The sequence below is a fragment of the Silurus aristotelis genome, assembly GCF_946808225.1.
Source record: "Silurus aristotelis genome assembly, chromosome: 8".
Taxonomy (NCBI): Eukaryota; Metazoa; Chordata; class Actinopteri; order Siluriformes; family Siluridae; genus Silurus; species Silurus aristotelis.
The window spans coordinates 2294101-2318604 of record NC_139581.1 but is presented as its reverse complement, the minus strand read 5'-3'; the positions used below and the strand labels follow the sequence as shown (position 1 = coordinate 2318604).

At 39.6% G+C, this 24504-nt stretch overlaps 2 protein-coding genes across 2 annotated transcripts in view; one reads left to right on the top strand and one right to left on the bottom strand.

The window, feature by feature from the left end:
• Positions 1-17657, top strand: part of LOC310730484 (uncharacterized protein) — a 29707-nt gene extending 12050 nt beyond the window's left edge. The window contains exons 9-18 of the mRNA XM_083549512.1: positions 462-557; positions 729-962; positions 1093-1200; positions 3025-3328; positions 10573-11213; positions 11766-11849; positions 12021-12254; positions 12437-12596; positions 14015-14074; positions 15273-17657. Of these exons, the coding sequence (XP_083405638.1) occupies positions 462-557; positions 729-962; positions 1093-1200; positions 3025-3328; positions 10573-11213; positions 11766-11849; positions 12021-12254; positions 12437-12596; positions 14015-14074; positions 15273-15823 (2472 nt within the window). The 3' untranslated portion in view covers positions 15824-17657. The remainder of the gene's footprint in view (positions 1-461; positions 558-728; positions 963-1092; positions 1201-3024; positions 3329-10572; positions 11214-11765; positions 11850-12020; positions 12255-12436; positions 12597-14014; positions 14075-15272) is intronic.
• A 223-nt stretch (positions 17658-17880) lies between these two features.
• Positions 17881-23126, bottom strand: LOC310729603 (tripartite motif-containing protein 16-like). The gene is made up of 6 exons (XM_083547996.1): positions 22459-23126; positions 20638-20733; positions 20324-20557; positions 19999-20158; positions 19660-19719; positions 17881-19398 (listed from the first exon to the last, which is right to left on the bottom strand). Exons 1-6 carry the CDS (start codon positions 23032-23034, stop codon positions 18938-18940), a joined length of 1587 nt encoding a protein of 528 aa, XP_083404122.1. The 5' UTR covers positions 23035-23126; the 3' UTR covers positions 17881-18937.
• Positions 23127-24504: the final 1378 nt, after the last annotated feature.

Sequence of the window (24504 nt, the reverse complement as noted above, 5' to 3'; positions counted from 1 at the left end):
TGCTATTGAAAGCTATCAGCCACCTGCTCCCAAGCCTTTGTTTTTGACTTGCAGTAAAGCCTTGATGGACTCACAAATCAATTCATCTTTATCTGTAGAGCGCGTTTAACAACGCACGCAGTCTCAAAGCAGCTTTACAGAGATAAAGCGGTTATAAAGTTGTATAAAAGCATGTATGATCTTAGTGCCTATAAGTTTGTCCTTAATGAGTGTACCAGTGGTGACTGTGGTGAAGGAAAAACTCCCTAAGATGGCATGAGGTAGGAACCTTGAGAGGAACCAGACTTTTAGAGGGAACCTCATCCTCATCTTCAACACTGAATGTCTATTCATTACAGCTCCATCCACTTCCAGCTAAAATCTGTAGAGAAAGTGTGAACCACACCTTTTTATTTGCAGATAACACTGACACACTGAACTGTTAATACAAACATACATCATTCTGTTTTATTTGGTCACAGAATGAGATCGAGGACAAGCAGATACAATTCCAGGAGAGGATCCAGGAGAAGCAGAAGAAGGTGCAGGACCTGAAACAAACTGTGGAAACTATTAAGGTGTGAAAAGTAATTTGAATGAAACCCCTGAAAATACACACACACACACACACACACACACACACACACACACACACACACACACACACACTGTCTTTCACTGATACAGTATCAGAGTTAGACGAAGACTTGCTTTTTAAATAACAAAATGTTTTGTATGTGCTGTAACAGAAGCGTTCACAGGAAGCAGTAAATGATAACGAGAAGATCTTTACTGAGATAATCAGTTCCATGGAGAAAAAGCGCTCGGAGGTGACGGAGCTGATCAGAGCTCGGGAAAAAGCTGAACTGAGTCGAGCAGAACAACCCCTGAAGCATCTGGAGCAGGAGATCGCTGATCTTCAGAGGAGAATCAGTGAGCTGGAGCAGCTTTCACACACACCTGATCACATCCACTTCCTCCAGGTAACACTCACTGTCTGATCTACAAGCTTCTAAAAGCTCATTACAGCATCACAAGTGTGTCTTTGGTCTGATTCAGTCTGAGATTCATTCATTTCTCTCCTACACTTTTCTCCTTCTCTATGATCTGTAGAGATTTCCGTCTCTTTGTGTTTCTCCTGGATCTGGCAACTCAACCAGCTTCATCGTCAACGAGTCTTGGAAGTCTGTTGTGAGGAATTCAACAAAATCCTTCCACATGGTAAGATAACTTTTTCTGCTGGAAGCTTTTTCTCTGGAGCAAAGAGAGACTGCATTAATAAATTCCTGTAAAAAGAATATGAAGTAAGCAGGATAAAGACTAACTTTACACCAATACATTAACACTGACCTTGTAAATGACCAGCATTTGCATGAGGAGCATCAGAAACTTCTCAGAGCTTCACCTGGGCAAGGGATTGTTGTCATATGGTAAAATCTTGCACTGTCAGATATCTTGCCTGAGGTCCAACTGTGTCCAAGTGTCTGTCTGAGAACAATGATGAGTCAAAACTCTAATCATTCTCCATTTTGTCTGTGTTTCCACAGCTACAGCAATTCAGATGATGTTATTCTTAAAACCACAAGGCAGAGATGTTTTTCTGAAGCGTAGGTGTAACATACACACACACACACACACACACACACACACACACACACACACACACACACGGGCCTATTTTACACAATGATGTGCAATATTTACGGCCACAGTTCCAAAAAAAGTTTTGGATTATGAGTTTTGGTTTATGAGATTTGCGAATCTCATACACTTATATTTTATTCACAATACAAACAAAAAATATATCAAATGCTGAAAATGAGGAACCGATTTAAGTTAAAAAATAAGCTCGTTTGAAATTGAATGGCTGCAACACGTCTCAACAAGAGTCTGGAAAAATAAGTGTTATTCAAATGAAATAGTTAAAAAACATTTTGCTATTTTATTAAATAGAAGGTCCCCTGGTGGTCTAGTGGTTAGGATGAGGTGCTCTCATCACTGTGGCCCGGGTTCGATCCCCGGTCAGGGAACCAACCCCAGCCACTCTTAGTGCCGGTCCCAACCCCGGATAAGTGGGGAGGATTGCGATAGGAAGCGCATATCCAGCGTAAAAACATGTGCCAAATGAAACATGCGGATCATGAATACGGATGATCTGCTGTGGCGCCCCCTAATGGGAGAAGCCGAAAGAAAGTTTTTTAGTGTATCTTATAAAGGCAGAGTCTCTCCGAAGTGAAGATGTGAAATTGTGGAACAATTTCAGAATAATGTTTCTCTACATCAAATTGCAAAACAATTACCTCTCATTATTAACGCTACAAAATATCATCAAATGTTTCAAATATCTGGAGCAAAAGGGATCAAAGTGGTGATCAGTGATGGCAGCGGTGATAATTCTGTAATGGAAATCACGGAGCCCATTAAGACCTCCAGAAATCATTTTCTGTGAAGAGTTTTCCATTTCATCCACAAATGCAGGTTAAATCTCTATTATGCGAAGAAGAAGAAGAAGGCATGCGTGAACATGATCCAGAAACACCACCATCATCTCTGATCCAAAGCTCATTTCAAATGTATTAAGGGAAAGTGGAAAACTGTTCAGTATTCTCTTTGGAAATTTACAGTTTAAGTCTTATATCAAAGAGTTTGGACACCCCAATAAGTGGTGTGATACTATCTATGTGCAAAGCTGCTAGGAACTCACCCCAAACGACTGAAAGACGCTAAATCAGCAAAAGCTGGTTCTAGAAAGTGTGAAAGGGTGCGTGTAATTTGGAACCCAGAAGATGACTTGTACGGAGATTGAATACATTGAAAGCTACTCTTGCGATTAATCAAATGTGGACATTTTGTTGTTTTGTTTCAGATTTAATTCATCTGACTCTGGATCCCAACACGGCACATCATCAACTCCTTCTATCTGAGGAGAACAGAGTAGCAACACGTGGAAAAGCAAAACAAAGATACTCTGATGATCCAGAGAGATTTGACTCCAAGTCTCAGGTGTTGTGTAAAGAGAATGTGTGTGGGCGTGGTTATTGGGAGGTGGAGTGGAGCGGGATGGGGGTGGAGATATCAGTCTCGTATAAAGATATCAGCAGGAAAGGAGACGTTGATGAGAGTGTGTTTGGACGCAACAGTCAGTCCTGGAGTTTGTGGTGTTCTCCTTCCTTAGTCTCGTTTTGGCACAACAACAAAAAGACTAAGCTCCAAGGTCCTGCATCCTATAGAATCGGAGTGTTTGTGGATCACAGTGCAGGAACTGTGTCTTTCTACAACGTCTCCGACATGATGAAGCTCCTCCACAGAGTCCAAACCACCTTCAAACAGCCGCTATACCCGGGGTTCAGTGTGTGTTATTATTATTCAGCTGTGAGATTATGTGATAATTGTTAGTTGAAGTATCGAAAGTTCAACTGTAAATCGAATTCTTGCAGAACTTGCTGTTGATGGAAACACATTATTTTATATATTTGTTGTATTTATTTTTGCATGATATTTTTTTGATAAATGTTGCTAACTGTATAATTACTTCTAAATATCTTATCAAGAGAAATGTGTTGATAGTAGGTGTCAGGCAATTTACTCCTGTATGGTTTAAATAAAGGTTTAAATTCGAAAAAAAATATTTTAAAGTTAAAAAAACATGAACATTTTGTTGCTTAATGATTTAATATTCACTTATACTTTCCACACTTTCCATAAGTGTTTAAACCAGTGATTTATTTTCCTAATTTCACTGTGGCACAAATGGTGGAGAACTTGCAATGCAGGAAAAATATTTTTCACACTAAACTTTAGAACTTCTATATGAGTAACTGCTTAATATACAGTGCAAAAAAAAAATATATATATATATATATATATGGAACCCTGTTATGTCGATGTCCTAGGGGGGTCGCCAAAAAGCATCGAGATAACCGATGATCGAGATAAACGAAAATCTAAATAGCGGCAGTATATTAACGTGCTTGAAATTTCTTTATGTACATGATGTGCGTTAATAAATGAGAATGTGCATGCACGTGTTTCTGAAGTTTTTTTTTACACAACAGCGTTGCCGCGATTTGTTTGATGAAGTCATGCTATAAAAATACATACAGTACATGTTTATCTGTCAGGAATCCACCTGCCACGCCCCCTTCAGCCCCCTTCAGCGTGGCAGGTGTTTTCTCGGCCGCTTTCTCTGAAGCTCCCGGCTTCAATCGCGCACATCTGGTGCTCGTTTATCATCATCACCAGCTCCTATTTACACTTCCACACTCTCACTGTCCGTTATTGGTGGTATATGTTGGTTCACGGCGGTCATTGTTATCGCGCATGCGTATCCCGGTACGTTTCTTCCCACCGGCACTCTCTCACCGGCTGCTCTTTTCTTCCCGAAGCGCATCGCGGATTCCCCCCCGATCCTGCCGGTGTTCATTCTATGTTTTTGCTGCTCATCCCACGTTCCGCGCCGCCAAGTGCGGCTTTCGCCTCCCGTTCATCGCATAACATTTAACAACAAAAGGCATATGTGCAGTAACTAACAGCAGAGATTCACCAGTATACAATAAAACACCTGGAGCAGCTGTAAGGTTTGATTTTTCCGCCACTTTCGCGAGTTCTTCTGCGGCTGCACAGTGCTGATCGAGATAACCGACGTTAAATGGCAAATTTTTCCCCCCTTGTGCTCGAGATATCAGGGTTCAGCGACATAAAAAAGTCGACAAAACCGATCAAAAAATGCTTAGACAAAGCATATATATATACAGTGTTGTGCTCGTTACTAAAAAATTAGTAATTAGTTACAGTTACTCGTTACTTCATTCAAAAAGTAACTAAATTACTTTGTTGATTATTTACACCAAAAGGTAATGTGTTACTGTTAAAAGTAACTTTTTAGTTACGTTTTTAAAGAACCTTCTTTAATGTTTTCATTAATGCCCTTTTATGTGTTATGGTCTACAAACACAAAACTGACTTAAACACATAGTAATGTTAAACACTATTTTATTAAAGTCAGACCTGTACAAACTGAATATATCACAAGGATTTCTGAAATAATGAAACAAAACAAGCTGAATAATATATTCACAATCAAAAACTATGGCTTCTGCATCATAAAAGCTGTTGTGTTGAGCTCTTAAACATGTTCCTTTCACAGCTGAAGTATGAAAACTATCAACAATGTAGAACACCGGGTTAGCTGTGAGCTTCTAGCTCCTCAGGCATGGAGTTCCTGGAGCAGCTTCAACAGATTGGAGTTGGTGTTTATCGCAGTAGATACGAGCTTCGAACCAGAAAGACACAGCTTACATTTGACTTAAAAGTTTCTGTCTTTATACTCAACTAAAGTGAAATAATGATCATATTTCCACTTTGAGAAACTCGTCTTGCTCTCATCTCGACTTTCCTGAACATTCTAACCCACGTTCGATAGGATATCCAGCCAGTCATTATCATGAATATTAATCCCCAAATCCTTCTGCCATATTGTTTTCAGATGATTACGAATATCTGCAGCTACACCGAGCATTCATTTGTAACATACAGAGGCAGTCTGAGCTTCATGTGGAAACTTAAGATAAACATGCACAAGGTAATCACTTGAATTTGCATTGACACAGTGTCTGATCTGCTGATACTTGCAAACATTTTCTTGGCCCACAATATTATACTTTTTCACCAACTGAGAATACGACATAAACATTTTATTCTAATATACAGTAAATCACCAATTACAGTTACGCTTTTAAGCTGCCATTGGTTCCCATTGTTACCCCAGTTTTACCCAGAGAAATTTTGGGGTTTTCCACAGTGATGCATATGACTGTTTATAGTGTGATAGCTTTCACAATTTATGATCTTTACTATCCCCCCAGTGTTTAGCCAGTTTGACCATTTCAAAAAGGAAATTTTACATGATTACATCTGAAAATCCAAAGCCCCCTCTGCCCCTTCAGGCAAATCAGCTTACTCATTTTAAGGGTCTTTTTCCTTCCAATAGAAAATCCTTGATATTTTTATCATATTTCTTGAAGATGTAAACTAATTAATAAAACATTTTCATTGACTTAATTTGATTTAATCAATTTAATTTAATGTGCCAATTTATTAGATTACTAATTAATCAATATTAATTAAGTAACAACTACAATAACTATAATATGAACTAATTAAACTAATATTAATCAATATAATATATAAAGTGTATTGCATTTTTCGCAATTTATAAAATGTTATTTTAGATATTATATATCCAAGCAGGCATTTTATTCAAAATTGTTTTAAAAATATGAATTGTTTAAATGTAAATGATCACAAATGTCAATAATAATAAACAGTGTTAATAAAAAACTGCAAGCAATTTTATATTTTGCATTTCTTCCCCTATGTCAGGGATCCACCAGCCACACTCTCGCCAAACCCTCCAATCACTCCAAGCAGCTCACCAACTTACTAATCATCCACACCTGGTCCAAATCCGTCACCACACCATAAAGACCCCGTTTATCCACATGCTCATCGTCCGTTCTACAGCTTAGGCTAATAAACATTCCGGACTACCCAAGCTACTCCGTTTGGTTTTTACTTAGCGTGCAAGATTCTGTGTGTGTTGTTTGTGGTCACTCTGCCACAGTTTTCTCCAGGTTTAGTTTACCCGTGTATGGTGCTGATTTTCCTGCTTTCTGCCTTTTTTTAAGTGTCATATGAAAGGAATAAAAAATATAATGTTTCAGAGTGGATCTGCTGATGGTGCATTCATTTCTAACATTACTTTATAACCAATCACACGCAGTGTCCAAAGCGTTTTGATTCTTCACTGCGGAAAACGTGGGAGCGGGTCAACGCCTGCGCTCACTGTCCGATTCTGAATCTGCATTATTATTACTACCATTATAACAGGAGATTTTCTTTTTGCTGTGAAAGTGCAAAACTCACATTAAACCCAAGTCATGGACTGTAGTGGACTGTAGTGGTTTGTGGTGGACTGTAGTGGTCTGTAGTGGACTGTAGTGGTTTGTGGTGGACTGTAGTGGACTGTAGTGGTTTGTGGTGGACTGTAGTGGTTTGTGGTGGACTGTAGTGGTTTGTGGTGGACTGTAGTGGTTTGTGGTGGACTGTAGTGGACTGTAGTGGTTTGTGGTGGACTGTAGTGGACTGTAGTGGTTTGTAATGGACTGTAGTGGACTGTAGTGGTTTGTGGTGGACTGTAGTGGTTTGTGGTGGACTGTAGTGGTTTGTGGTGGACTGTAGTGGACTGTAGTGGTTTGTGGTGGACTGTAGTGGACTGTAGTGGTTTGTAGTGGTCTGTAGTGGACTGTAGTGGTTTGTGGTGGACTGTAGTGGTTTGTGGTGGACTGTAGTGGACTGTAGTGGTTTGTAGTGGACTGTAGTGGACTGTAGTGGTTTGTGGTGGACTGTAGTGGACTGTAGTGGACTGTAGTGGTTTGTGGTGGACTGTAGTGGACTGTAGTGGTTTGTAGTGGTCTGTAGTGGACTGTAGTGGTTTGTGGTGGACTCCACTTGATTTTATTTTGTATATTTGTTTGTTATTGCACTTTAATTTGTAATGGTGTTTGAGATTTATAACCCCTTGTCCTTTCTGAACTCCTCCACTGCTGTTAATAAAAGGTACATTTTACTGTGGGTACATTTTAAATTGACTTTCACTTGAGGAGATTTTTACTTCAGTAGAATATTTCATTACTCTTTCCACCTCTGTTTAGTTTTAATCCACTGCTGAAAATGGTCTTTTTGTGAAGGAGGGACACGTGCTGGGGCTGCAATGCCTGAGGAATAATATAATATAATATATATATTATTTTAGACTTATATTATGACAGTTCTGTAATATGTGGTGTAGGAGCCATCATAATTTGGATCTTTAGTGAGTAAAGGATGATGCATGTGATGGACATCCAAAATGAATATGCATGTCCACCACAAACATGAAGATGAAGCACCTTCTTTGGTGCCCATCATTAACAGGACCCCTATCAGAGACATCTGGATCTAAAAATTCACTAAAACTTATAACACACACATACACATAATTATCCAGCCATGGATTGATCATCCCCCATCATCATCCCAATCCTCATAGTTGGAACAATCAAGCATTTTATAGACAATGATGCATTTATGAAGGCAGAACTGAGAGGATTGTTCTTTAGAATATCTTATATTAGTTGTTGTCAGAACAGATGTCCTTTTTCATAATTCTTCCAGCAAATCCATGAAAGAAATTTATAACCCAGTGTCTAATCCATATATATATATATACAGTGGGTACGGAAAGTATTCAGACCCCCTTAAATTTTTCACTCTTTTTTATTTTGCAGCCACTTGCTAAAATCATTTAAGTTCATTTCTTTTCCTCATGAATGTACACACAGCACCCCATACTGACAGAAAAACACAGAATTGTTGACACTGTTGCAGATTTATTAAAAAAGAAAAACTAAAATATCACATGGTCCTAAGTATTCAGACCCTTTGCTCAGTATTTAGTAGAAGCCCCCTTTTGATCTAATACAGCCATGAGTCTTTTTGGGAAGGCTGCCACAAGTTTTTCACACCTGGATTCAGGGATCCTCTGCCATTCCTCCTTGCAGATCCTCTCCAGTTCTGTCAAGTTGGACGGTAAACGTTGGTGGACAGCTATTTTTAGGTCTCTCCAGAGATGCTCAATTGGGTTTAAGTCATTGCTCTGGCTGGGCCATTCAAGAACAGTCACGGAGTTGTTGTGAAGCCACTCCTTCGTTATTTTAGCTGTGTGCTTAGGGTCATTGTCTTGTTGGAAGGTAAACCTTCAGCCCAGTCTGAGGTCCAAAGCACTCTGGAGAAGGTTTTCGTCCAGGATATCCCTGTGCTTGGCCGCATTCATCTTTCCCTTGATTGCAACCAGTCGTCCTGTCCCTGCAGCTGAAAAACACCCCCACAGCATGATGCTGCCACCACCATGCTTCATTGTTGAGACTGTACTGGACAGGTGATGAGCAGTGCCTGGTTTTCTCCACACATACCGCTTAGAATTAAGGCCAAAAAGTTCTATCTTGGTCTCATCAGACCAGAGAATCTTATTTCTCACCATCTTGGAGAACTCCATGCAGGTTTTCATGTGTCCTGCACTGAGGAGAGGCTTCCGTCGGGCCACTCTGCTATAAAGCCCCACTGGTGAAGGCCTGCAGTGATGGTTGACTTTCTACAACTTTCTCCCATCTCCCGACTGCATCTCTGGAGCTCAGCCACAGTGATCTTTGGGTTCTTCTTTACCTCTCTCACCAAGGCTCTTCTCCCCCGATAGCTCAGTTTGGCCGGATGGCCAGCTCTAGGAAGGGTTCTGGTCGTCCCAAACGTCTTCCATTTGAGGATTATGGAGGCCACTGTGCTCTTAGGAACCTTAAGTGCAGCAAAAACATTTTTGGAACCTTGGCCAGATCTGTGCCTTGCCACAATTCTGTCTCTGAGCTCTTCAGGCAGTTCCTTTGACCTTAATGATTCTCATTTGCTCTGACATGCATTGTGATCTGTAAGGTCTTATATAAACAGGTGTGTGGCTTTCCTAATCAAGTCCAATCAGTATAATCAAAAATTTCTGGACTCAAATGAAGGTGTAGAACCATCTCAAGGATGATCAGAAGAAATGGAGAGCACCTGAGTTAAATATATGAGTGTCACAGCAAAGGGTCTGAATACTTAGGACCATGTGATATTTCAGTTTTTCTTTTTTAATAAATCTGCAAAAAGGTCAACAATTCTGTGTTTTTCTGTCAGTATGGGGTGCTATGTGTACATTCATGAGGAAAAGAAATGAACTTAAATGATTTTAGCAAATGGCTGCAATATAACAAAAAGTGAAGAATTTAACGGGGTCTGAATACTTTCCGTACCCACTGTATATATAAAAGAGCAACTATCTGTGGATGTAACGTTGTTGTAAGTGTGTAGGTGTGTAGGTGGGGGGTTTTATATAGAAGACACACACAAAAAAAAAACGTACAGTACATATGCAGCGAGACTGAATCCTGCTTACTGCGAAGTTCAGCTCAGGCGAGTTTGCACGCACAGACTTTCCAGAAAATACCAAGGGACTTTCCCCTTCTTGTTTTTATTAATAAGTAGAATTGTTCAAATACAAACCTGCTGTACTGAGCAGTTTCAGTTTTGCTGAGGCTTGTAACCACAATTGTAAAACTTTTATTGTATCGATTATCCATAATAAAGTAACAATCAGATGATTGAGCAGAAATGGCAAAAATAAATCAATTGTCACTTTGTTACTAAAACTTTATGGCTTTTTTTTTGTTTGCTCTCTGAAAACATTAGGTTGCTATGATGTTGATGGCCATTAAGTTCTTCATATTTTCTCTCATCTCCAACTCGTATCTGCTTCATAATGCAGACCTTCTAGGTTTTTTGCAATTATATATTTTTCTACTTAATGATGTAAAAACCCATGATAGTCATATATGAAATTTTCAGTTACAGAAGCTCATTTCAACAGAAAAAGGCTGAACTTCCTGTGCCTTTGAAGCCACGCCTGTTCACTTTCTGTCACATAAATTACACACACCCAGAACCAGAAAGGTATCTTCTGAGAAAAAGAAAATTCAAAGTGCATCTCTCTTTCTCTCTCTCTCTCTTTCTCTCTCTCTTTCTCTCTCTCCCTGAGGAACATGGCAAAAGCTAGTACGTCAATGTACCAGGATGAGTTCAGCTGTCCAGTGTGTCTGGATCTCCTTGATGACCCAGTGACTACTCCCTGTGGACACCATTTCTGTACGAACTGTATTAATGTCTGCTGGGATCAGGAGGCCATAAATGAAGTCTACAGCTGCATGCAATGTAAAAAAACGTTCACTACAAGGCCAGATCTTCGTAGAAACGACATGCTGGCTAAAGAAGTAGAGAACCTGAAGAAACTTCAACCTGCTTCTTCTGTACCTGGATATGTAAAGTGCGATTCCTGCATTGAGAGCAATCACAAAGACAACAAGTCCCGTCTGATGTGTCTGGCCTCCTATTGTGAAGAACATCTTCAACCTCATTATCAGTCTCAGGCTCTTAAAAAGCACAAGTTAGTCGAAGCCTGTGCAGATCTCCAGGAGAGGATCTGCTCTCAGCACAACAAGCTTATCGATATCTACTGTCGCACTGACCGAAACTTCATCTGCTACTTGTGTTGGATGTATAAACATAAAGACCACGATACAGTTTTAATTAATGATGAAGTGATGGAAAAACAGGTGAGAACTTCTTCTCAGGAAAATTGTTCTTAAATCTAAAACTGTGAAAGTAAAAAAAAAAAAAAAAAAAAGTGTTGCTTTTTTTAAGATCATTTTCTATTTAATTTAAATCTTTATGCTTTTAGACGTTTTATGTTACAATTTTCAGTTGTATATAACAGGAAAATGTTTTTGGTGATACACTAGTGATACTCTAAATCCAATTTTACCTTGAAAGAGTGTTTTTTTTAATTATTTGTTCATCTGTTGCATTAAACCTTGCCTAGTCTTGCAACCATCTCTGCCACCTGACATCTGCAGAACATGAGTGAACTACACCTTTCAGTTTGCAGATTATATAAAACTCTGAGCTGCTCTATGTAGTTGGCATAAGAGCATGTTCTAGAGGCAGCATCATGGATAATAGCCAGAATCATTTGTGGCAGCTTTCATGGACTGCCACGAATAGTTCTGGTTATTATCCATCAAGGAAAGAAAAAATAATTATAATGCATGACCTCTTAGGACTTCCAGAGATACAGAACTTATTGCATTTCTTTTATTTGGTTGCAGAATGAGCTGAAGAAATTCCAGAAGAGGGTCCAGAAGAAGAGGAACATGGTGCGGCAGCTGAAAAATATTATAAATATTCTTAAGGTAAAAAAAGAAAACCCAGTTATAAAAACAAGTAAATATCTCATACACACACACACACACACACACACACACACACACACACACACACACACACACACACACACAAAGGTATCATAGTAAAACTAAAGAGTTGGTTTATAAAGACACTAAAATGCGTGTGTGTTCTAACAGAGGAGTTCACAGGGAGCAGAAGATGATAACGAGAGGATCTTCCATGAGCTGATTAGCCTCATGCAGAAAAGACGCTCGGAGGTGACGGAGCTGATCAGAGCTCAGAAGACATCTCAACTGAGGCAAGCTAGAAACCTCCTGAAGAAACTGAAGCAGGAGATAAATGATTTCAATAGCAGTGTTAGTGATCTGAAGAAGCTTTCAGACACACACAGCCACATCAGCTTCCTGCAGGTAACACTCACTGTCTGATCTACAGAGGGCGCTGTTCCTCACAAAGTTTCCTCCTAAAAGCTCATTACAGCAGTAATAAATGTTCCTGAACACAAGTGTGTCTTTGGTCTGATTCAGTCTGAGATTCATTCGTTTCTCTCCTCCACTTTTCTCCTTCTCTATGATGTGTTTCCTCTCTGTAGAGTTTCCCGTCTCTCTGTGTTTCTCCTGGATGTGACGACTCACCCAGCTTCACTGTCAATCAACATCTCTCATTTGATGAAGTGAGGAAATCTGTCTCAGATCTGCAAAAACAAGTCATGAAAATCTGCCAGAAGGAACTGAACAAAATCCGTCCACAAGGTAAGAGAAATTTTCAGACACCTGAGCAGCTATGTGATTACAGATCCTGCTCAGGGGCAGTGATTTGAACTCATGACCTTCGAGTCCAAAAACCAGTGCCTCAACCACTAAGCTACCTACCACCTTTATTAGTTTAACATGATTTTGTAAGTTACATAAATCAAGAAACTACAGTAATGCGTACGTTATAAAAGCGTCCGCAATAAACGAAAAACCGCGATAAACGGACGCCACCTCAAAAATGCCATTTTATGTTTACAGCACTGTACTGTATTAACATTTTACTTCATTTTATAATAGATAATTATATTTTTATTAATACATTTCATTATGTCAACATAAAACTTCATAAAAACAATTACCTATAAGTGTTTTGGTCTATTGTGCTCTCTGCGAGAGACCTGGAAAATCAGCCAAACTAATTAGTTACGTGGCAAATGCAATAAAGCGGGGCGCCAGATTTGAACTGCGGTAAAGCGGGGGATTACCGGAATCTTTTTGAGCACCACAAATGCATATCATATCATTATTGCTAAAAACTGAGGTAAAATTGAACAGAAAATGACAGCAGTCTCTGCTCCAGCAGCTATAATCCCACCTTAATTCCTACACAAGGTTCATCAGGGAAGTGGTTGCACACTGGTTAATGCTCTGGTTTACTGATCAGAAGGTTGGGGCTTCAAGTCCCTGTATAGCCAAGCTGCCACTCTTGGGGCCCTTGACCAAGGCTCTTAAGCATCTGTGCTCCAGGGGGTGCTGTATCATGGCTTCCTAACATCGCTGGATGTACAAAGAAAGAATTTCCCTGTGCTGTAATGCGTGTGTAACAACAAATATAACAAAAGATAAAGAAAGCAAAAATGCACATATTTTCAGAGGATCATCTGGTAAAAGTACCTGCTGGTTCTCGTGCTTCAAAATCCAGTCCTACTGCTCAACATGTGTCGGGTCTGGGATTTAACCCAGGGTCCCAGCATGAGAGTTAGACTACATCTACACTAATCCGAGATACATTTGCAAACGGCGTTTTCGTCTAAAAACACACCGCGGCCACAATTTTGTTTTCAATTGTTCCTCAAAAGTTGCTCATCCACATTTATACGTGGACAAAACAGCAAAACAACAAAACAGAGTAACGCAACACAGTGAAAATTCTGACCCTATAATGCAAAGATAAAGCCTTGACATGCATGAACCCTTCCCTTTGGAGAAGGTCTTGGGGAGCTGGAGAGAATGTCTGTGTGAGCAAAGTCTACAGGAGGAGCAATGATGGTGGTGAAGCCAGTTGTTGACCCTGAAACTGAGGTCAACCGTCTGAACATATCTTGGAAAACAGTTCAATTTTATTTATTTTTATGCTTCAAACTGTTCCCACGTTCTTTTTTTCCAATCTTTGATTTGTCTCTGTGTCTCCATAGCTGCAGCAGTTCAGATGATTTTACTCCCTGAAGAGAGAAACAGAGAAGAGTTTCTGCAGTGTAAGCATAAAACACACACATGAATACAGTCGGGGGTCTCTCATAAAAATGATGAGCAGAAAATTAATGATAAAAAACAGAACAGCAAAATACAATAAATGGCGTGGTAAGTGGTTAAAGTGGGTAATGGCTTGGTAAACACTATAGGAGTAAAGACGTGTTATTTTGCAACAACAATGTGACACTGACGCTCTCAAATACTATGAAGGTGACAGTTTGATGTTGGGAGATGTCCACACCGATATACTTTTTTTTTGTTTTGTTTTGTATTTTCCGCTCCGTTTCGGCCTTCTGGCGTTTTCAGTCCAGGAAAATGTAGCTTTTTGAAAACACTCTCCAAAGTGGATCAATCTGAAACCGTCGTTTTTGCGTGCGGTGTGAACTGTGGAAAAAGAGGCCTTAAAAAAAAAACTATGACGCACGCTTAGTCACGTGTTAAGTGTTCTTAAGTTTTGCTCATGCGCAGTACAGGGACGTACTCAGATGTTTCAGTGTGGATGAGCAACTTTTGGTAAATGTGGATGTGTTGCCTTTTTAAATATAAAGACCGTTTTCTAGTCTTCTTGCGTTTCAGCTCAGAATGTCTGGTAAGTTGACACACTTTCTCTGTCTGTCTATTCCAGACATCCTGGAATAAGGATCGGGGCCATAAAGTTTGCCCAGACCCTTGACTGGACTGTGTGCCCCGATCACAGTCCTCTGAGATATTAAAATAACAGTACATATTTAAACAATAGTTCATCTCCAAAGATCTTAACAACAAACTCTGACACAAGTTCTGAACTATTTAAACAAACAGCACAACCAAAACGGCTCACAAATAACTGATGGCATGGATTGTAAAGTGAGGAGGACCAATCAGGAGGCAGCACCAATCAGCTTGCAGGAGCCAATCAGATGACTTTGCTTAGCACGACAGGCAACTCGAGCACAGAGATATAAAACAACCATAGTGTTGTAACAGAAGCAGTGATGGTGGTAGTAGGCAATGGTAGTGGACAGTGACTTGGCCGAGTCCCTTGTACAGTAATTGATGCATTGCCTGAATTCTAGCGTTTTCTTCTCCAGAAACTAGAATCCTGTTGTCCCTGGAAATAGATGAATTTTATGACTTTTGAAGGGGATTCAATGAGTTGCAAGGTGCTACATCATAAATCTTGTTCTTAACATCTAACCCGTGGACATTTTCTTGATTTAGATTTCATTCATCTGACTCTGGATCCCAACACGGCACATCATCAACTCCTTCTGTCTGAGGAGAACAGAGTCGTGATACGTGAAAAGACCACACGGCGATACTCTGATCATCCGGAGAGATTTGACTCCAGGCCTCAGGTGTTGTGTAAAGAGAGAGTGTGTGGTCGCTGTTACTGGGAGGTGGAGTGGAGCGGGATGGGTGTCTCCATATCGGTCTCATATAAAGACATCTGCAGGAAAGGAGGAGTTGAAGAGAGTGAGTTTGGGTATGAAAATCAATCATTGAGTCTGTGGTGTTCTCCTTCTTCTGTCTCCTTTTGGCACAACGGTATTCCGACTAAGCTCGTAACTCCAGCGTCGTCCAGAATAGGAGTGTATGTGGATCACAGTGCAGGAACTCTGTCCTTCTACAGCATCACTGGCACGATGAGGCTCCTTCACAGAGTCCACACAACGTTCACGCAGCCTCTGTACCCTGGGTTTAGGGTGTGTCATTTTTACTCAACTGTGAGATTATGTGGTCCAAATGTTAGTACAATTATTAAGGAGTAGAAAATGTAAGGATTTTATCTCCCAAAGGGGTTTATTCTATAGATGAATCTATTCTGTAGATCCATGAATTATATCAATAATTTCAAAGGAACTAGTGTACGATATTTGTGGATAAACCGCTAATAAACAGTACTGTATGTTCCGTGTCAGGTCACAACTGGACATCAATTTCACTTCCCAGCAAACACCACATCAATCAAATATGGCCGCCAAAGACTACAATGCTTATATACTCCAGCCCTCTCACTCACCGAGCTACTGAGCACAGTTTTGCTCAATTACACTCACACACACTTTTGATTTAGAGTATGTGTTCCGAGTATGTAAATATGTGTTCTGTCAATGTTTCTGTACAACTGACTTTGCCAAGCTGGTTGTTTTGAACACTGATCTTGTTTCTGACTTGTTTCAGTGTTCCACGTCACGCCTACTGTATATAGACTTATCCAGTGTTGTTTATTTGTAGATTGATTCACTTTTTTTCCTTTTTTCCCCTTTGAATTAGCTTCTAGCTTTGAATTCTGTACCTTGTCCACACAAATTATGAGTCGAATTCTGAAAATCCAAAAAGATTCCTTTAAAAAAATGGCGAGTAAAGCTAAAAGACGTAATTGTGGATCATTTGATCACCGATGTGTTCACCAACACCTGATCAATGACTATTGTGATCCTTTTTAGTCACACAAGAGACGAGAAGCATGTCTTTGTGAATTTAATAGTAAAGTAGTGAATTTAGATCACTAATAGTAATGAATTAGTTTTGTTGATTATGATGGTGTTCGATGATGAACAAAATGCTAATTATCCAATTGGGTCCATATGAATTCTCTAATAGGAGTTTTGTTGAAGTAGGTGTCCTCTCATCATAACTTACCACCACTATTAAAGTCTTAAGCTAGACAATTAAAATCAATAGCATAGTTATCACCAGCTTCTATCACCTACACCGTTTGGCTGAAGTCAAATAATTTTTTAAGAGGTAGCTATGAAGCAGTCATTCACGCCTGCATTTCCACACGATTTGATGAGTGCAACTTACTGTATGTCGAGGTTTCCTCTCTCTTCAATCTCTCGTCTTCAGATGGTTCACCGGTCTGCACATGGGTGGCTGCAAACACGATCACATCACTCCAATTTTTATGTTTATCGCATTGGTTGCCAGTCCAAAACCATATTGATTTTAATATCTTAGAATCTTGGTGCAACCAAGACCCCAAATACCTCACTGAACTAATTATTCCTCATAATCCATCCAGATCACTTAGATAAAGAGATCAACATCTCTTGTCTGTCTGACGATCTCACCTACAATGGAGGTGTGATCAAACAACCTACCTTTACGAATTACAACTGTTTCTACGTTAACTGAAATCAAATCCATACTTAAAACTCATCTTTTCTTATGTGCTTTCCATGTTTTTAAATTTGATTTGTGTTATTTGTTTTATTTTATTGCTTTTTACTATTATGTACAGCACTTTGATTTGATTTTAAATGTGCTTTTTGAATAAAATTAGCTTAGATGTTTTTCCTCTGATGAAATTCTGGTCAGATGATTTCAGGTTCTTGCCTGCAATGTGATTTCTCTTACAACAACAACTGTCAAACCAAGAACCGGTAGGAGCTTCTCATAAACATAATTAAGTAATGAAGTGAATGTATGACGTTTTTTATTATCAAAGCATGTAATTCAAAAACAAAATGAACGCTACAGATAGCGTTAGCGAAGAAAACGGGTCTGGACGTGTCACGGATCGATGATGTAAAACTTCAGACAAGTCTTTTTCCAAATGTATATTTCTTCAGGAATAATAAATCTTTAACTGCACCTTAATGTGTGTGTAAAAGCTTTTGGTGTATATGGTGTATCTTGTGTGATAATATCATGGATTAAAATTGACTGCCTGTATATTTATTAACTATAAATTCCATCCAGAGAAACCGGTTGACGAAACTCCTGTGACTGATGGTGGTCTCGCTCATATATCAAATCTTTTTTATTATTCTTTATAAGGACTTAAAAAAAAAAAAAAAACAGTCAGCGATTGCAATTTCTGTTCACATTTTACGTAAAACATTTTATTCATCAATTCATCCCAAAACTCAAATATAAATAAGCAAAAATGGCATTGAAAAAGTATTTTTTCTTTACATTATAAAGAGCTTTATTGTATATTATAAAATTTCTAAATCAATACCGTAATCATCATGCAATTATGTACTTTATAACAGGAGAGAAGGTGCTTCGGGACAATGTCCATTGATAACAAAAAAAGCTAGAAGAACACACAAAAATACACATTACACAAAATACGAAAGAAAAAGGACATTAGAGGTATTTAAATTAAATATTCATCAATATTCATAATTTAAATATTCACAATATAAATGCAGGTTGTGTTCAAAGTTTAATGAACAGATTCAGGACTAAGCATGCAGCAGTTAGCATTTAGTGATTAGCATGACAGCAACGTCAAACCAGCTCAGGGGAGATGTGGAAATGAGTCAGATGGGCAGAACAGCAAGAAATGAATCTCACTGAGTTCTGGAGGGAAAAAGGAGTGTTTGTATGACGTTTTTATTATCGAGGCAAAAAGAAATTATGGGACGAGTCTTTTCTTGTTTGCGTCAGTTTTTCACTGTCATACAATCTTGGCATTATGACAACTGAGATCCTACAGTGTTGAAACTAAAACGGAGTAAAAAAACGTACAGTGTGAGAACATTACTCGAGACTCAGGAGAAGACGGAAACCTTAAATGAATGAGTTCATTATCAAACCTCTACATTATCCACATCTATATTTTGGATAATTTGGATTTGGATTTTCAATGAAAGAGTCAATTACAGTTGCCAGTTGGATTATTTGTTTTTCCTATCACACGACTACGTCTACAAGGACATAGCTGGCAATATAGAATTATACCATATATATCATTTATACAGAAATTGTACATTTTTCCTATAAGTATAATAAGTATAATAAGTATAATAAGTATAACCCCATAATACTGCATAAAGTAAAAATATTCCACTTTATCACAAATTTTTGTACTAGGATTATCCCACAGGAAAATAAATCTGATCCCTACGGTATGATTTTACTAAACATTTTCATTTTAGACCACACAACTTCACAGCTGAGTAAGAACCGATCCTGAATCCAGCGTACAGCGGCTGAGTGAATGTGGTGTACACTCCTATTCTGGAGGACGCTGGACCTCTGAGATCGGTCATGACGTCGTTGTGCCAGAAAGAGAAAGAGGAAGAGGAAGAACACTGCAGACTCCAGGACTGACTGTTGCATCCAAAGCCACACTCATCACTCCCTCCTTTCCTGCTGATATTTTTATACGAGACTGAAGCGAGCATCCAGCATTTACTGTTCCACTCCACCTCCCAGTAACAGCGTCCACACACAGGTTGCTTACACAACACCTGAGGCCAGGAGTCAAATCTCTTCGGATGATCAGAGTATCGCTGTTCTACGTCACTCCATCTCACGACTCTGTTCTTCTCAGACAGAATGAGTTGAGGATGTGCTGTGTTGGGATCCAGAGTCAGAAAACAGAAATCTAGAACAATAAAATGTGCACAGGTTTGATGTTAATCACAGGATTTATAATAAGTGTGTGTGAGACACCTGTGTGTGTTTCTGTTCTCCTAATGCTGCTCTACATGAACTATTTTAAATATTACACATCATCAGTCATCAGGGAGAAATGGATCAGATTTAGATCATCAATACAGACATGTTTACACTCTGTGTGTGTGTGTGTGTGTGTGTGTGTGTGTGTGTGTGTGTGTGTGTGTGTGTGTGTGTGTTTTACACCTACACTGCAGAAAATGTTCTCTGCTCTGCGGTTCTAAGGGTAAAATTGTGTAAACTGCTGCAGCTGTGGAGACACAAAGACAAAATGGCATGAAGAAACTTTACAGCATGAATATGGAAATGAGATTCCTCACTGATCTCAGCAAAACCTCGAACCTTGAAAACAATCCAGCACTTTTCCCAGGTGAAGCTCTGACTATATGACTGTTATTACTTACTGACTTTATGTAGGTTCCTGTCAGTTCCTATCTAAACTTCATATTTGTTATGTGTGAATTTCAATAAGATTTCTATGTATTTCATGTCTCTCTTTACTGTAATACAGAAGATATTTGTTTCCAACCTTGTGGAGGGATTTTGTTGAATTCCTCCTGACAGATCTCCTCGACTCGTGTTTTCAAATCTGAGACAGATTTCTTCACTCCATCAAATGAGAGATGTTGATTGACAGTGAAGCTGGGTGAGTCGTCACATCCAGGAGAAACACAGAGAGACGGGAAACTCTACAGAGAGGAAACACATCATAGAGAAGGAGAAAAGTGGAGGAGAGAAACGAATGAATCTCAGACTGAATCAGACCAAAGACACACTTCTGATGGCGTAATGAGCTTTTAGGAGGAAACTTTGTGAGGAACAGCGCCCTCTGTAGATCAGACAGTGAGTGTTACCTGGAGGAAGTGGATGTGATCAGGTGTGTGTGAAAGCTGCTCCAGATCACTGACTCTCCTCTGAAGATCAGCGATCTCCTGCTCCAGATGTTTCAGAAGTCGGTTAGCTCGATCCAGTTCAGCTTTTTCCTGAGCTCTGATCAGCTCCTTCACCTCCGAGCGCCTTTTCTCCATGGAGTTGATCAGCTCATGGAAGATCTTCTCATTATCATCTAAAGCTGCTTGGGAACGCGTCTGAAAGAACACATATACATGATGAAAGTCTGGTTGAAGAGTAACACGTTATCTTGTAGCAACTCTATATCATTCCTCACCTTTATAATATCTACATTCTGTTTCAGCTCCTGCGCCTTCTTCTGCTTCTCCTGGATCTTCTGCTGGGATTTTATCTGCTCCTCCTTTAGCTCATTCTGAGACCGAAGAAGATACAGTTTTTTTATTCCTGCAGTAGGAGGTCATTTCTACATAATTATATTAAAAATAAATACAAAAGAAATGTATAAACAATATAAACAATTCCTACTTTTATTGCATTTAGTACAATTTTTGTTTATATTATATTTAATTGTATTATATCTTTTCTGAAAATGTAGAAAAGTAAAGTTAATTTTTGTATAAAAAATAGAATGTGATTACAAAATATTTATTGGTTGTAATCGAGGTGGGAGCTCATTGGTTAAGATGTTGGACTTCTGATCAGAAGTTTGTGAGTTCAAATCCCAGCATCACCAAGCTGCTACTGCTGGACCCTCGAGCAAGGCTCTTAACCATCAACTGTTTGGGTTTATGAATGATTCATTGTAAGTCACTTTGGATAAGAGCTTCTTCCAAATGCAAAAAAGTGTAAGAATTTGTGTGTATTGTGCCCCATGATGACCTATAGAGGTGAATCTGGAGTCAGAAGTTACAAATCAAGGGTTTCATAGGATATATACACGAGGTGGTATCAAAAGGTTTCAAGACCTTTAGTCCCCACAAATCCAGTGCTATCATTGTATTTCAGTGATGTTCTTCCGATCTTCAATGTATGTCAAACATCTCTGTGGCAGATTTGCTGTTTCACTCGAAACGTTTTAATACCACCTCATATCAGTCGGTGTCTGGTTATTTAGCACAAACCTGAAGCCAGTAGCTCCCAGAATGCCTTCAAAAATCAAGTTTGTTTCCATGGCAATTTTCACAATGGACATTGCCTCAAAGCAGCTTTACAGAATGTAAGAATTATAGAACAAACATGTTAATATAAGTGAATGATGTTGTCACGCGGCGAAGATGGAGGCGGAGGCAGAAATAGAAGCCGGTGTCTTTATTAAACAAAATAGGCAGAGCCAAAACAAAACACCCGCAAAAGGCAGTTCCTTATGATTTATCCGCGGTGAGGCGTGGAGGAAGCGCAACGTGGAAGAAGCGACGGAGAGGCGTCGGGAATCCAAGGTGCGCCGGGGAAGGAAGCCGTCACCGTGGGGAAAGCGAGGAGTCCGGGATCAGAAGATGCGTAGCGGGAAATGCTGCCGCGAAGAAACACCACCTGAACCCTGCACAGACACACACACGAGCATCACCACGTACATTTAATAACCGACAGCAAGTGTGTGTGTGAGGCTTTTATAGGTGATGTAGAATTAATCCCAGGTGTTCGGGATGAGCCCGATTGCACTGAGCCTCGTGCGGGCGGGGCATGCACGAGAACCGGAGCCAGGTGCGTCGGGGAATCCCGGGATATGACAGCCTCCGAAGGGGGCGTGGCAGGGGGATTCCTGACAGATGTGTGGTGTGTTTATCCCCCATGAGCAGCCTGGGGCAACTCTGGCAAGAAAAACCCCCTTAGATGGTATGAGTAAGAAACCTTGGGAGGAATCAAATTCAAAAGGAAACTTAATCTCCTTTGAGTAACACCAAGGGTGGGACCAAAAAAAATTCCCAAACACCTTGAGTGAGAAGTATCATGAGCACCGGAGTGTATGATTATAAGCAATATCATTTCTTCTGGAAGTCAGTTATACTGTATACTCACATTATGTGCTTTAGCTATAAAATTCTGTAAGAAGTTCATTGGGTGTTGGCATTTTAACCAATTAACTCAACTACATATATTTTTAACTAGAAATGGATGAATTGAAATGTCCAGTTCTCACCTGTTTTTCAGTTCTTTCCACGTTTGCTGTAACATTATCATGACCTCTGTGTTTATCCAAAGTGCACAAGTAACAGATGAAGCTTCGGTCGGTACGACGGTAGATATCGATCAGTTTGTCATGCTGAGAGCAGATCTTCTCTTGGAGATCTACACAGGCTTTAACTAACTTGTGCTTCTTAAAAGCCTGAGACTGATAGTGAGGTTTAAGATGATCTTCACAATAAGAAGCCAGACACACCAGACAGGAATTAGTGGCTTTGCGTTTTCTCCCGATGCAGGAATCACACTCTACATCTCCAGGTCTAGCGTAATGGTAAACAGCAGAAGCAGTCATCTTCAGTTTTTCCACCACTTCAGCCAGCATATTGTTCCTGCGTAGAACAGGTCTCGGAGTGAACGTCTCTCTACACTGGGGGCAGCTGTAGACCTTCTTCTGATCTTCTTTATTCCAGAAGCTGTTAATACACACCTTACAGAAGCTGTGACCACATGGAGGAGTTACAGGATCCTTCAGGAGCTCCAGACACACTGAACAGATGAACTGATCCTGATCTGAAATACATGCGTCTGCCATTTTCTTGCACTGACACACTGAGAGAAGCAGAGAGAGAGAAAGAGAGACGGAGATAGAGAGAGAGGGAGGGAGTTTTTCGGGTTTCGTTTTCTCTGAAATCGTTATCCCGCCTCAGTGATTGTTATTGTGTAACAGAGAGAGTTTTCATGTTTGAATAATAGACATACAGTTCATCTACTCAACAGGAGAGAATATTTTTACTCTATAGAAGCTTCTCTGTGATTTATACATTCATACACATTTCAATCTGATTGGTTAATTCTTCTGTTTATTATATGATTGAGGTACTTTGGCAATTACTCTTCAAAACAGTGAAACAAACAGTGCTTTTAACAATAGACATGGTCCTGAAGAAGCTTTAAAGAAATGAATTCATTAAAAAAATTAATTCTAGCATCATAATTTAGTCTTTGTTAGTTACTGTATTTGAGAAGTATTTTTTGTTTTTACTTATTTAAATAGTCTTTATTTGATTTTATCTTTACTTTTTTTTAAGTATGTTTTGTTTGAAGTATGGTACTGACCTTTATTTCTAATCATATCCTTTACTGAGCTAAAAAAATAAATAGATAAAAAATAATGCAAGAGGGAACATAAATCGTGACCCGGAAACTACTACTTTTTGGAATGTCGTTCAGACTGTGATTTGCCGACGCTGTGATCTCCATCAGTTGGTGTTTTTTTTTGGGACTGTTACTCCTCAGCCTACTGTTGTGTGGATTTGAAGCTGTGAGGAACTGTTCACTCTCTTTTCTGCCTGTTACTTTAATAAACTGTTTCACTGCACACTTGTTTCTGTCTTGTATTTGGGTTCCTCTTGCCAGCACTGAGAGTATAATCTCAAAACTTTCAGGCCTCACCTCATCTCTCATGTGCAGCATGGCCATGGCGATCCAGGACATGGTACTGGCGTCTGAAAACTTACCCCCGGACGGCCACGCCTGTTTTAGTGCAATGTGTTTTTTCAGCCTCAACTATCCTCGTTCTCCTCCAAGCAGGTAGCTTATGTCTCTCTTCCTGCTTTTGGGTAAAGCCCTATTGTGGGCCACGAAGGAATTGGTGCGCCAGTCAGCCATCTAATCTAATTACGGCGCTTTTTTTTTTAGGAGCTCGGTAAAATCTTTGATACTACCATGCCTCGGCAGGAATGCCGCCTGCTCCCTGCTGTCCATCTCCCAAGGCCATCGATCTGTTGCCAAGTTCTGCTGCCATTGTATGATGCCACCCTCGAGTTACCTACCAACATTCAAGTCAAATCAAGACACTTTTATTATCATTCCAACTTTATGTATAGCTTATGCAGTACACAGTAAAATGAGACAACGTTTATCCAGAACTTTGGTGCCACATAAAACAACATAGAGCTACATACAGAACACAGAGCTAAGGACTAAAGTAAGTTGTCTTCGCTACATAAAGTACATCGTGTGCAACCCAAGTGCAAAGAGACAATACAAGATAGTACTGACC